The 13820-nt window shown below is 50.9% G+C and overlaps 1 protein-coding gene across 2 annotated transcripts in view; it reads left to right on the top strand.

The window, feature by feature from the left end:
* The window catches only part of SEPT8 (septin 8), a 33873-nt gene that overhangs the window by 10616 nt on the left and 9437 nt on the right, over positions 1–13820 (top strand). For both annotated transcript variants that reach the window (XM_021410791.1, XM_021410792.1), the window contains exons 2-5: positions 3758–3872; positions 6846–7041; positions 7710–7896; positions 12810–12971. In XM_021410791.1, coding sequence (XP_021266466.1) covers positions 3758–3872; positions 6846–7041; positions 7710–7896; positions 12810–12971 — 660 coding nt within the window. The remainder of the gene's footprint in view (positions 1–3757; positions 3873–6845; positions 7042–7709; positions 7897–12809; positions 12972–13820) is intronic.

Here is a 13820-nt window from a genome sequence, read left to right as displayed (position 1 = left end):
TCATGTGTCCTGAGCGCGTCCCCAGCTGCCAGCAGGGCCAGGCGTGCCTGGTGCCGTACAGCAGGCTCCGAGAGCTGCGATCTGAGGTTTGCTTTTGGTTTCTGTGGTGCTTGGTAAAGCACGGCCACCGCCTGTCTGTCTGATGGCAGCAGAGGGTCCTGTGACGTTGTTGGACCAGAGCTGGAGATCGATTCCCTCTGGGATGGCCACTGTTCCCATCATGGAAGTGCCCCCAGGTGCTGTTTCTGCGTGCGTTGCCGTGATGGACTCAGGACGGAGCATCCATCGCAGGCTTGACATGTTCCAAGGACTTTGCATTTCAGAATTATCCAATTCCACTCTGACCTTCTGCTGGCTCCTTTGTTTCCCACCGAATTCCAGGTTCAAAATACAGCTCATCCCCTTGTCTCTGTGTTTCAAGCCCTGCCTGTGAGCTCAAGGTACAGAAGATCTTCAAAGAACGTGTTCCTTTAAAGGCTCTGTGTAGAACCCCAGGAGCTGCCCGTTGTGGGATGCTGCTGAAGCAGTGTCAGGGCTGCAGGGACCCTGCATGGTGGGAATCCACGCTCAGAGCCATCGTGAGCCCTTAAGTACCGTGGTACAAAGTGACCATGTGGGGCTCAGGGATGCTCGGCTGCCTCTCAGCTCTTGGCAGCCCCAGGAGTGGTCTCCCACCTGGTGAGCAGCAGAGCAGTGGTCTCTCCAGGCTGTGAATGTGGGTCCTGGCTCTCGCTGGGTGTTGTGAAGGGAGCGCTGCAGGAGCGGAGTGAGCAGCAGCGAGTGCTGCTCTCTGCTGGGGGGTGCACCAAACGCTGCAAAGGAGTGGGGCTTCACAGAGAAATTGCTTGCATTCCTAAGGCTGTCAGGCTCCTGTAATAAATGGATTGGAGGGGAAGAATAAAGTGAAGAGAACCTTTATTATTATCATTACTACTTTCCCCTGCTCTTACTGACTACATTGCAGCAGTTGTTGCTGCGCCAAGAGCAGGACTGCCCGGGAGCTGGGATGGAGCTGAGCGTGCCGTGCACAGAGCTGGTGGTTCCTGTGCTTTGGTATCGGCAGCATTTTGGATCCCATCCAGGTTATTATCGCTGCTCACAGAAGTAAAAGCAAACTGCGCGTTTCAAGGTCACAGACAAAAATACTCCCCCGAAGTTTGGCTCGTTGGCTTAGGAATGCTGGGAGATGATGAGCGGTTTGGGGTAAGAGTATTTTTGTCCTGTAACCAACTGCTGACCAGAGGAGGGGACAGCCCTGTGCAAATGCACGCTTCTCTCCGGCCGAAGCACGACTGAGTTCTCAATGTGGCCTCGCTGGAGCCTATTTTAGACCCGAGCAGCGGTGCTGCCTGTTGCCTGGAAACCTCTTCTGAGCCTGATCGCAGCCGTCGGCAGCTCCATTTATTTCCTTTCCAAAGCGCCATCCCAGGCTTCTGCTTTGTGTTTTTTGTTTGCTTGGTTTGTTTATTATCTAAACCAAAAAGGAACAAAACTCAGTGACTTTGTGGGAACGTTTTTTTTTTTTTTTTTTAGCTCGTCAGCGCATTGCGGTGGTGGCAGCTGGCGTTTGGCAATGTGTAGGGTGTAGGAGCATTTTTTTTTTTTTTTTTTTAGCTCGTCAGCGCATTGCGGTGGTGGCAGCTGGCGTTTGGCAATGTGTAGGGTGTAGGAGCAGAGCGGGGCTGGGAGCAGGCAGAACTGGGAGCGTGGGTGATGCCCAAAGGGACCCCCAGCTCTACCACCTCTGGGTCTGGGGGTTCCTATGCTGCACTGTGACCCTCTCCTTGAGAAGGAAGAGATACCTCGGAGTCCTTTCCCAGCACACGTCTGCCCCCAGGTCCTGGAGCTGCCTTGCTGAGCGTGGCCTGGCATCCCTCCTGCAAGCTGGGGGCTCGCCGTGCGGTCAGCACCCCTCCTGCAGGGCTGTTGGTTGGAGCTCTGGTGTCACCACACGCTGACAGATGAACGGAGGGAAGCACAACCTGGAGGTTTCTGCGTCTACGGAGCCCTTTTTAATTCACTTAGCGTTTGCCTAAACGATTGGCCACCTCGGAGCCTTAACTGGCGCAGCCTCTCCCACAGGAAGGATTGAAATGATGGCTGTTTCCGCTCGGTTAGTGAGCACCATCGATCCCGGGGGGGATAAAACAGCGCTGATTGCAGGAGCCCGGCTGCAGTGTGCTGGGTTCTGCCCGGGGAGCCCAAGAGGAGCGCTGCGCCCGAGTCACTGCGAGCTGCTGGCAAAGCAGCGGGCGGCAGAGAGCTGGAAGGCGAGGTGTAGCCACTGCTTCAGCTGTTTGCAAGCAGTCCTTGTGATAGAAATGATTTATTTTACAAAACGGAGAATGTTCCTTTGTTCTCCCAAGGGCAGCACTGAAGGAGGCTTTGAGTCGAGATGCGGTTGAAAGGTTCATGGTTCACTGTGGGTTGTTTGTTTTTGTTTTGTTTTGTTTTGTTTTTTTAAAGAAATCATGTTGCAGGCCAGAGAGATGCACGAGGCTCATCGAGTCACTGCTTGAATTCATTCAGAGCCAGTTCAGCCTCTTCTCGGGTGCTCTGCAGCCTCGTGGACGTGGTGCTGAGGCTGAGGTGCGGGGGACGGACGCTTCTTCCATCCCCATCTTTCACTGAGTGCTGATGACTGAGAACAAACAGACCTATATACCAAAGAAACCGAGAGTGAATGAGTCATGCCCTGGTGCACGTATCTTTGCTTCTTTAGGGAAGGAGAAGAGTGCTTTAGAGGCTGCAGATAGTGGCATGGTCACTGGGTTCAGGCACTGTTGTTTAGTTGGGCAGAAGGTTGGCATCGTGATCAAATATTTCTGCGAATCCAAACTCTCCTGTTAGCCGTCAGGAGCGGGAGCACGTGCTGTTTGCTCCTCTCTTCTGGACCTGCTCTGCCTTTCCAGCAGCCAGCCCAGCCCCCAGAACCCCTCTGTATCTCCTCAGGTGGGTTTGCTCCACAGCCCCCCATGGTGACCAGCACAGCGCAGTGATGTTGAAAGCAGAACCAGTTTAGTTCAGTAGTGCTTTGCACGTGGGCCATCTCTGGCTTTGCTGTGGAGGAGTCTTGGACTCTGCCAGTCGATCCGTGGACATTTATTGCCTTTGTTTCTAAGCAGCACTTCCCGTACAGGTGACCAGCTCCGTCCTGCTCCGGGGGAGGGAGGAGACAGAAGGAAGAACAACGTGCGTATGGGGGAGGCAGGAATGGGAACTGCAGAGAAACAGTGGAAACTGCGTGGTCACAGATGGTAAAGCGAGAGGGTTCCTCATCCTGACCGGGCTGGAAGCGTGAGCAAACAAAACCACGCTGCTCACAGCACAGCAAGGGAAATAGCTCGAGTAGTCAGGGAGAACACAGCTTGACTACCTGAATTCAGTGCTGAGGACTTCAGAAAATAAAATGGAGGAGGAGGAGAAAAAATGAGGGATAGAACGCACATAATGGGTTTTCCTTCGTTAACCTCTCCCAGCTGCAAGTAGTTGGAATTCATGTTCGTGTTTTCCTTGCTTTGTAGCCTGTAGCTTAGTTCTCTCTGAGGCGATTCCCTGTTAGGACTGATGTCTGCCTGTCTTTTTTCTGTTGTTGGCTATCAGAGGGTTTGCGATGAGGCACAGCAAACCCGAGGTGTCACGGCAGCACTGGGCTCTGAGCAGTGGCTCTGCAGTGCCCCAGGAGCCGGCTGTTCCTTGGCTCTCTGGCCTCCTGCTTCCCTGCAGCTCTGCTAATCTGTCTGTTTCTCTCTCCCAGAATGAAGAGAAGAGGAATCTTTCCCTCGGGGGCCATGTCGGCTTTGACAGTCTCCCGGATCAGCTGGTCAGCAAGTCTGTCACGCAGGGCTTCAGCTTCAACATCCTCTGTGTGGGTGAGCGCAGTCCTGCAGGCAGACGGGGGTGGAATGGGGGGCGGTGGGGTTGGAACCATGTTTTCCTATGAGTCCTGCTGGGACACAGCCTCAACTGTGACTGTGAGCATGTCAGAGATACCTACCTTTGAAAGAGCAGCCAAACAACAACGTTCCATTCCCCCATGCAAGACAGCACTCGTTCTCCTCGCCCTCCTGCTCCTTCCCCCCACAACAACTGCTGAGGGTCTGGGAGGTGTGATGGATTTGGCTATCGGCTGGGTGAAGGGTGAGAGGCCAAGAGGCTGAGCCCTGTGGGTGAAAGCAGAAGAGCTTCTGTAGGTGGTAAGGTGTTGGTCATCTCCATTGCAATGGCTTTGCAGTAGGATGGGGTAAGGGGAGATGGTATGTGGCAAGTTAAACGTTTCCCTTTGCCAGTGGGAGTGACTGGCAGGAGCAGCTTCTCAGTGAATACCGGTCCAAGTCGGTGCAGTCGGATGCACTACATGGTATGGTAGCTCACTGCTGGAAACTTGGTTGTTTCTGAGTGTAAGCCTGTACCCCAAGGCTTGGGATAAGGTGTGTGCCTAAGCTGTGGCCCATTGATGCTGTCCCAAGAATTTGGGGTTGAGTGAATCAAAGGGCTTGAAATGTGACCATCTCTGTGCTAGGAAAGGGACGGAGGGAATGGCTGTGGTTTTTGTAGATTGTAGAGTGTATGTCTTGAGGACTGCAAGCAGGTAGACTTAAAAATAACCTCATTATGCTCTTGTATTTTAGTTTTGGCATTTTTGTGATTTATCAGGTGATGCTGGCTAGAGTACTAGAAATGAATTGCTTCCAATGAAGAGAGCTTTCCCAGGAGCCCAGAGAGAGAGAGGGAGTAGAATTAGTGGCCGCGTGTGCCGAAGGTGCAGCCCGACAGACTGCCTGCAGAGCAAGTAGGGCGCAGAAAGCTGTTTCCTTGGAGATTTGTCTGCACTCTCTTGGCCAATAGAGCTGTGCTTCGTGAATGAGGAGTTTAAATAAGGCCCCTTGTGGGCTGATCTGGAAAAGATCAGTCTCATGCAGTTACCCAGAGCAGTGGTTCAAAGCCCTTCTGGTTCGCAGACAGCCATGAGCCAAATATTCTGGGTTGGAGCTGGGTTCCGATGCACCCCAGGTGTCCTTCAATGGCTGTTGGAACTGGGGCCTACAGATGGGAAACTTCTGCCCATCTGGCCACTGCTGCTTCTTCAAGAACTACTCCATCCCCACCGAGTTTCTTGGCCATCCCTACTTGCTTCTAAAATCTCTCCCCCTGTGCATCTCAGAGGTTCAACTCTGCAGAAATATTTCTGCTCTTGGAAAGGTGAAATCGCCCTGCTTTGGTCTTCCAGCACCAGGCTCTGAAGTGTGTAGTGAAAACTCACTGTGGAACACGGCCTCTGATGACAATGTCACACTTTGGCTTTCATATTGCCAATGCTTATGCAGCATTTTTGGTATTTTTTTCTCCTAAACTTTGTTCATGTCTCCCCTTGGCTGGCCTGGCGTAAAAAATCATGGGGCAGCAGGGCAGCCTTGAAGGAAACAGAAATTATAAGGAGAAGCTGCAGTAATCAGAAGTCGTATGAGGTGAAACTAGCTGAGTTGCAGACACCATCTCTGGGCTGGGTTGCAACATCTCCTTGTGCAGCCGGAGCTGTTCCGAGCAGAGCAGCACCTCCTGCTCCGACAGACAGCTGTAGTCCTGCTGAGGTTATCTGTACACATGTACCAGGACAGATCTCACTGAGCGCTCTTGTGTGAAGCTTCCTTTGTGCTCAAAATGAAGAAGACTTCCACCTGCTGCTCCCTGACGTGTTCCTTTATCCAGCTGCCCACCAAAAAAGGCTGTTTTTCTGCCTGGGACTTGCAGGCTGTGTGATAAAATCAGTATGCACACACGCCTCTGCCTTTTGGTTTGAATGTGCAGCATGCTTTTCCCCCAGTGCCCCAGTCCACATTGTCTCTAATTTATCATCTGACAGCGCCCAGATTTCCCCTGGCAGAAGAGTGAGCAGGCAGTGGGACAGCCCCAGCACGGCTAGCTAAAGGCAGAGCTGTGCCTTTAGAGGGGAGAGCTGCAGAGCTGGTTTTGGTGTAGCTGCTGCTGGGTGGAGGGGGAAAGGGTTGCAGCAGAATGGGCTTTAGTCCTTTGACACGTTAATTGTACATGTGGGACTCCAGGACTAGGGGTGTGGAGGAGGGACATGCTGCTGTAGGGCTTCCAGACCAAAGTTCAGCTGCACAGTGAAATCATGGAACTTTCATCCAGAATTTTTTCTGCTGTGGAAGGAGATTTTCAGTCCGATAGCAAGTGGTCATAGCAAATCAGAGCTGTCTGTTTCTCTGCACAGAAGTAGGCACCCTGATTCCCTCCTGACAGGGGCCATATATCTCTCTAAATGGGGCAAGTTCCCAGGAGACTCTTAATGGTAAGACAGAGCAAGGAGACAAAGCAGTTAAAAAGCCTGTTGGGGTTGGAAATCTCACAGAAAGGAGTGAAACCTTGTTGTCAGACTCACCTGTCCCTTCCGTGGTATGCCAGCACCCATCACTGTGCACTGAGTGCCCTGGGGCCATTGCTGTGTTTGGGATTGGCAACACCTGAGCCAGATTGTTTTTGCCAATAGGAACAGCTGAGTTTTACTCCTCCTCATTTGAAGACTCAAAAACATTGTACAAAAATGCTTCTTCTCAGCTTCTCTAGTGCAGGTCCCAAGCAAAGTCAGCACTGATGAAGGGGGAAAAATGCTTTCTACAGTTTGCTGTATGTCCCCTGTGGGGAAGATGAGAGCTGCGTGCTAGCTTTGCATGAAGCACGGGAAAGGCTGTTACCTTTGTGACAATTATGTCTAGCCACGAACAATTTGTAGTAACCTTCCACATCATAATTTCGTTCTGCTCTGTAATTAACTCTTTGAAGTGATAAATTCATGCTGCAGTGAACTGATGACTTCTCATTCCTAGGTGAGACCGGCATTGGGAAATCCACACTAATGAATACACTTTTCAATACCACGTTTGAGACTGAAGAAGCCAGCCACTACGAGAGCACGGTTCGCTTGCGGCCACGGACCTACGACCTGCAGGAGAGCAACGTCCACCTGAAACTAACCATCGTGGACGCGGTTGGATTTGGGGATCAGATAAACAAAGACGAAAGGCAGGTCTCGTGCCATCCGCTCGGCGTTTCCGGGCTCGTCCCTGGCATTTTGACACAAACTGTCCGTAATCCCGTTTGCGGTGTTGCAGGGGTGGTGCCCACGTTTCTGTTAACGCAGAAGATCCCTGCAGTGCCTCTGGTTTTGGGGACTGGATGCAGGGGGAGCTGGGCGAGGAGCCAAAGAGAGATGGGAGAGGTCACACGAGGTCTCTCCCGAGGAATGCGAGCAGTGAACAAGCTGTCCTCAGCACGGGGTTGGGAATTAGCTGCTCTGGCCATGATCGGTGTCTCTGGGGCTGTCTCGTTTAATTACTCAGACATCTTGTTCAAGCCCTAGGTAAAGGCTTTCTGGGACTCCAAGGTCTCTCCTTGTCATCTGGCATTGCTACAGCCAGATGGCTCGGCCCGGCGATCTCTGCAGAGTGTGATCTGTGGAGGTGGTTGTCTTTCCGTGCTCCACTGTCATTAGGGTTTGCAGTGCAGCCTCAGGAGGTTCCAGCAGCCTTTGGATTATAAGGTCTATGTGTAAAGGCCACACTTTTCCCGTTGTAAGGATAAATTACTTCAATCTTAATCAGCATCGTGATATGTCTAGGAGAATTCCTTAAGTCTTCAAACTGTTTAATTTTTGATCTCTGGTATTTGGGTTGCTAATGGTATGGTTTTAGTTACAGGCCGATAGTTGAGTACATTGATACGCAGTTTGAAAATTATTTGCAAGAAGAGCTGAAAATCCGCCGTTCTCTGTTCAACTATCATGACACGAGGATCCATGTCTGCCTGTACTTCATCACTCCAACTGGGCACTCCCTCAAGTCCTTGGACCTGGTGACAATGAAGAAACTGGACAGCAAGGTAAAGGATGGGAGATGGTGATGTCTCTTTCTGGAAGGGGTGATACTGGTGCTGATATTGTCACAAGGAAGGCCCTGTTCCTTCTACATACAAGTGCTGGACTCTCCTGCATGTTAGCCAAGCACTTTTTAGGACTTAGTAGAACTTAGTCTGCCTGGTGGTTGGTGAGGTCTCATGCTGTTTCCCTGATGAACAGCAGGTGACAAAACTCCAAGCTGTGTGGAGTCTGGAGTGTTCATCACTGTAATCGCCTTATCCGGATCTGTTCATTTTTATGACGGCCATCGACTGCATCTCTGTCAGCTCTTCTTTGAGAGTGCAGGTGAGGATTCATTTGAGATCCTGCAGTTCCTGTGGCAGAGCCCCCTCAGCTTGCCTGGCCAGCAGGGAGAGGGGCTGGGTGCATCCGAGTAGTGAACTTCCCAAGAGGAGGCTGGTGCAGAGACGAGGGCTGAAGAGAAGCGCTGTGTGTGCCCGATGGTGTGCAGGGTGTGCGTGAGCTGCACTGCTGGCGGTGCCAGGCGGCCTGCGTAGGAGTTCATGGTATCTTGTGAAAGTGTAAATACGGTGAGAAACTCTCAAGATCATAGGAAACCTAGAAGTGGGTCATGAGAGGGTTCAGCTGGGGGCTGTTTGTGCATGAGCTATCGCTGCCTTAGGGGACAGTGGGTTACTTAACCAGCCAACCACTGGTATTCTTGCAGCTCGAAGGAATTTTCTGACACGCTTCTGATTGTTCTTACAGGCTTCTAGGGAGCTGCAGGGGGTGCTTCAGAGGTCACTAGTGACAGCAGCATCTCTTCTTATCTTTGCAAGAATTTCCTGCCTTTAAGAGCAGTCATTCATTTAGCAGCAAGGTGGTTCCTCCCTGATGGCAGATGCTAATCCACTTATGCAGAGGGCAGATGAGGCAACCGGGACCCTGCAGTAACTGCGGTTGCCCTGAATTGTACGTAGGGAACATGCTCTTCTCTGGCTGTTGTCCACATCCAGTGCTATTGGACTTTCCTGGTGGGCAGAGCTCCCCCGGCAGAGTCCCTGCTGCTTGCCCTTGGCATCCGGGGCAGCTGCCCTACTTTTCCTTGGCCCTGCTCCAGAGTAGGCACTGCCTTCCCATTGCAGGGTCCTGTTGGTAACCATGGGGGCTGCTACACTGACTTCATCAAGAATCTGAAAACTTTCCCTTAATAAAGTCTGTCTCTTGGTGTGGTGCCAGCATGACATGTTCCCAGAAATATGTTTGGAAGAAAGCTGTTGCACAATTCCCCTTGGTGCTGGTGGTCCCACAAAGCTTTTCTCTTCCTTTGGTTCTGCATTCCCTCCTTCTCTCATCCCCCCGTGGCTGCTTTTAATGTGGTCCTTGCGTAGTACCAAAATAATGCCTTTGTGCTGGTGCAGAGATGGGAACTTTGTGTGCACATAGGCTTTTTATATTCTTGAGCTTCCACTTAAATGATCGTCTCTGTATCCATTTGCTCTCATCTCCCTTCTTACCACAGTAAGAACTTTTTTGATTTCATGGCGTGTTGGCCTTGCACAAGTGCACACAAGATAAGAATAAGCAAATAGAGACCATTGTGCATGTCAGTGCTGTGTGTTGCATTAATCCATCGGTGTCATCCCGAGGCTTCGAGATGCATTCCAGGCATTCCCCAAAGCACTGACAGTGCCCCTTGCCAGTGCACCTGAACTGTTTGCTCTTAGAGGCCAGCACATGTGCAGGGTGGAGCTGGGCATAAGCAAACCCCAGACAGCTTTGTTTCTGCTCCAGAGCAGTAACAGCAGTGCTTACTGTGTTGAAGCAGAGAGGTGAGGCACGCTGACTCACGTCCGCAGTGGTGTGAGCAAACTTACCCGGCTTTCCTGAGGAGCTTTGCATGGCTGTGGCCTTTGTTTTACAGTGGAAGAGTGGGGCACACAGAGGCAAAAGGTAGAGAAGAGGCACTGCTTTGCTGCGTGCTCTGCTGGCTCGCCTTCTGAGGTTGGTTTAACAAGGATTGCACGGGGCCCTGCTTCAGTGACACCTTTGCTCTAGCACACCAGTGGCGTGGCAGCAGGTGTTGGGCAGGCTGCTGACTCTGTCATGATTTCAGTAATGTGTCTTGCTTTGAGCTTACAAAATCCCTTCTGGGCAAAGCTATTCTGTAAACAGAATCTTCCATTGTACTGTAATACAATATTCGATTGGCTGAGCTCATGGCCAGCTGTTGTCCGGGGTGTTTAATTACATCCAGAGAGCTGGAAGCATCTTCAGCACTGGTTTGAGGTAGATGGAGTGTAGCTGGCTGGTTGCTACACAGGGAGCAGGTACACCCTGGCAGGGGTTGGCTTCCTTTTATAAGTATATTTTTCAAATGCAGCCCTCCTGTGAAAAGCAATGGCATAACAGTGTGCTGCCCTGGGCATCCCTCAGCTGCCTGTTTGCTGTCCCTGGATGGTTTCCATCTGTGTATGTTGTTATGAGCTATGGCTAATTGCCCTTCATGAGCTGACATGTCCTGGGTGGGTCACCAGCCAGCAATGATGCTCCAGGCCAGTTTGTGCCTCTGCAGCTTGGTTTCCAAGGCAGCATTTGGCTGTTGGCTTAGTTAGGACTTGCATTTGGGAACTCTTTGGAGATGGGGGGGGAAAAACCCAGTTGTATTTTGTATTTCACAGGGTAAAAATGCATATAGTCTTACTATATTAGGGAAAAATTATTTTCTGTCAACGTTCTTATTTGGGTACATTCTTGTAAGTTTTATTTTTGGAGATGAGGAATGACTCTGTGGTCAGAGAGACGTGAGAAGGAGGTGCACTTGATATGTGCGTGTGAGGTCTCTATCTCGTCTGAAGCTTCCTCTGGTCGTGGATTCTGGCTGCAAAGATTGCCAGTGCCTGCACTGGTGTCCATGCAGCCACTGCACGCCTGTCTGATTGAGCTAGCTGACATTCCAATAATTAACTTATTGATTTTGAGACTAGATTTTTAAGTGGAGGATAGTATCCTTCCACCATGAGGCGTAAGGATGTTGCTGTGGGGTTTTGCCTGCAACCCAAGGCAATCCAGCTTGTGGACTCCCTAGACATGCATGAAATCAAAACCCAGTAATTTTATGCTTACATATAAAATTAATGAACTTGCAAGGGAAGAAGAGGGAAGGAGAGAAATGCTCCAATGCCCTGGAAGTCTCAACAGCCCTGGGTGGAGTGGAGCTGGAAGGAGGCGGTGCAGTCAGTGTGGCTGTAGTCCTGGTAGGTTCCTGCTGGATCTCTTCTTACTGAAGGGCAGCTGCACATATTTGTGTCAGGTGTCAGGAAAAGACAGAATGATCCAGGACAAATCTAGCTGAAAAAAATTGAGCCTACTGCAATTCTTCTGCTGTTAATTAATTGTTGGCATTTGCGTTGGCGTTGGCTATTGATCACTGGAAATGCAGCAGCTTGCAGAGCCCTTTTGGGTTTTGAACTCACTGATGGACTTCCCTTTTTGGAGCTTGGTTGGAGGGGACTTGATCCATCCTTGGGTTGCACCTCTTCTGAGTTGTGCCTGCTGCTGGGAAGGACACACCGAGCTGCCAGGCTCTGCCGAGCTGCAAGCAGGGCTGAGCTGGTGCCTTGTGGAAGGAGAGGGGGGATTGGGTTAGGCCAGCTAAGAGAAGGGACTGAGATTGCCTGTGGTGCTCGTTTGTCAGCGTGCCAGGCTGGAAACGTTGCAGAGCACAAAGCCCTGCGTGCAGCCATGTCTTTCCGCTCCTGCACGGGAGCTGGTGAGCCCTGAGCTGACCCTGCTGCGTGGGATGTGGCCCCCAACCTCCTCCCCAGTAGCAGGTCAGCAAGGCACCAGCTGTGGGCATGGCCCCTTTACCTTTATAATGAGAACATCTTCCTGCTGAGGAGTGGAGCGAGGCCAGCAGACCTCGTTCTGTGTGCTTTTCAGGACTTGGTAAATGAGGCCAGAGCAGTAGCTGGGGAGAAGTAAGAATTTCTTTTTCTTAGCGCCATGTTCCCAGGCAGGTATCTGCACTGTTAACACAGCTGCTGACTCCAGGGTGTCCTGAAACCGTGCCCAAAGGAGAACGTGGACCTCCTCCTGCCAGCTGCAGGCATGTTGTGGGCAGGAAATAGCTTAGGGACAACCAGCAAATTAAGGAGATTTTCTTTTGGAGCAAGTAAACACGTTTAAATTTAGTGAGTGCTAAACCAGAACAGGGAGGAGGAAGGATGTAAGGAAGAGCACTGAGCTACAAAGAGCTCGAGCTGGAAAGCAAGGCTGTTTATTTTAGTGGGCACTCACTGGAGACCAGATGGCTGCTGTGGATTTCTGCTGGGCAGGACAAAGAGTGTTGGCTGTGGGGAAACGTTAAATGGCCAATCTGGCTTTCTTCTCATTTCATTTCTCTGCATTCTTGAGCTGTTCTGCTCTGAGGCTGGCTGCCCTTCAGGCAGGCACGTAGTGTTGGTTAGGCAGGGCTTGCAGTGCTGTGTGTGGCTCTTCTGGGCACAGCAGCACTCTGATAGAGGCTCTGTGAGCGCTCCTGCCCTGCTGCCACTGCTGGAAAGCATCTGAGGAGTTCTTGCTCTTTCTACTTAAGCCGAGGGAGGTTTCACATCGTCTTGCTGAAGCGTTTCATCCTTGCATTTGTCTTCTAAAGCAGCTGTTCAGCGCAGCCAGAACTGACAGGGTGACAGCTGCAGATGTGACAGCGATAATGGCTCTGCCTCTGCTGAAGCATGTAACAAAATGCATAGGCAGGAGCAGAGGCTTTGATCTGCTCGTTGGGTGCATTTATTGCTGTTTGTGCTCGGTTTGTCTGCGAGGCGTGTAGGCAAATGAGTCGTGGAAGACTCTTCCCTCTAGTGTTCGGTGCGGCTGCTGCTGCAGCTCACAGGCTGTGCTGCTCACCTCTGCTTTGTCCTTCCTTCTGCTTCAGGTGAACATTATCCCGATCATTGCCAAAGCAGACACCATCTCCAAGAGTGAATTGCACAAGTTTAAGATAAAGATCATGAGCGAGCTGGTCAGCAATGGCGTGCAGATCTATCAGTTCCCCACCGACGACGAAGCCGTGGCTGAGATCAACTCTGTGATGAATGTGAGTAACGCTGCCAATTGCAGGGCTTCCAGAAGTTGTGACAAACTGAATTGCTGTGCAAAAACACGTCTGGAAGACAAGTTTCCTTGGGATTGTCCAGATGCTAAATCTATTTCGAAGTTGAGCTGTGGATCTGACAGATGCCTTAGGCTGTTGCATACAGAATTAATTAAAATGTGGCTCTTATTTAATCTCTGCGGGCTCTCTGGAGACGCTCGTCTCAGCTCCAGAATTGGATTTATTGGGTTTTTGAAAAATACTTCCTTCCAAATTCATTTTATCTGTTTTTAGGCTACTTATCATTTGAGGAGGGAGAAACTTTGAATAAGAAATAGACAGTTAAGATCTACGTTAGCCTTCTACTTAAGGACACTAAGCAGAGAAAACCCAATTTAAAGAAGAAAAACTGTTAGACTCTATTTTGTCTTTTTTTAAATTCAAAGATCAAATTCAGATGTGGTGGAAGAACACGGAAAAACAACTTCAAGTTTTGGAATTCGGCTTTACTCCCAGCTCAGAGTTTACCTTTTGGAATACAGACAGCTGACATGTTTTCGTGTTTGTTTGTTTGTTTCCTAAATAAAACATGGGAGGGATGAGTGTGCCGGGCCCTGGCTCCCTGTAGGGCTGTGCGTGTTGCCTTGAGGACAGTGCCCAGCTCCCTGCAGCCCTTGGTGCTTTGCAGCCTCAGAGAGCACGTGTTGCATCCTGCACACGGCGCAGCAGTTGTGTGTGGGCACTGGAAGGGACAAGGCCCTGTGTGTGGATGTCTTTGCTTGTGCTTTCTGCAAGGCAGGGAGCTCCCTGCTCTTGGCATGCAGAGAGACAGCGGCTGTGGGAGCAACCTGA

This window comes from Numida meleagris, chromosome 12 (genome assembly GCF_002078875.1).
Source record: "Numida meleagris isolate 19003 breed g44 Domestic line chromosome 12, NumMel1.0, whole genome shotgun sequence".
Lineage (NCBI taxonomy): Eukaryota > Metazoa > Chordata > Aves > Galliformes > Numididae > Numida > Numida meleagris.
This window is presented reverse-complemented; position numbering and strand designations above follow the sequence as displayed.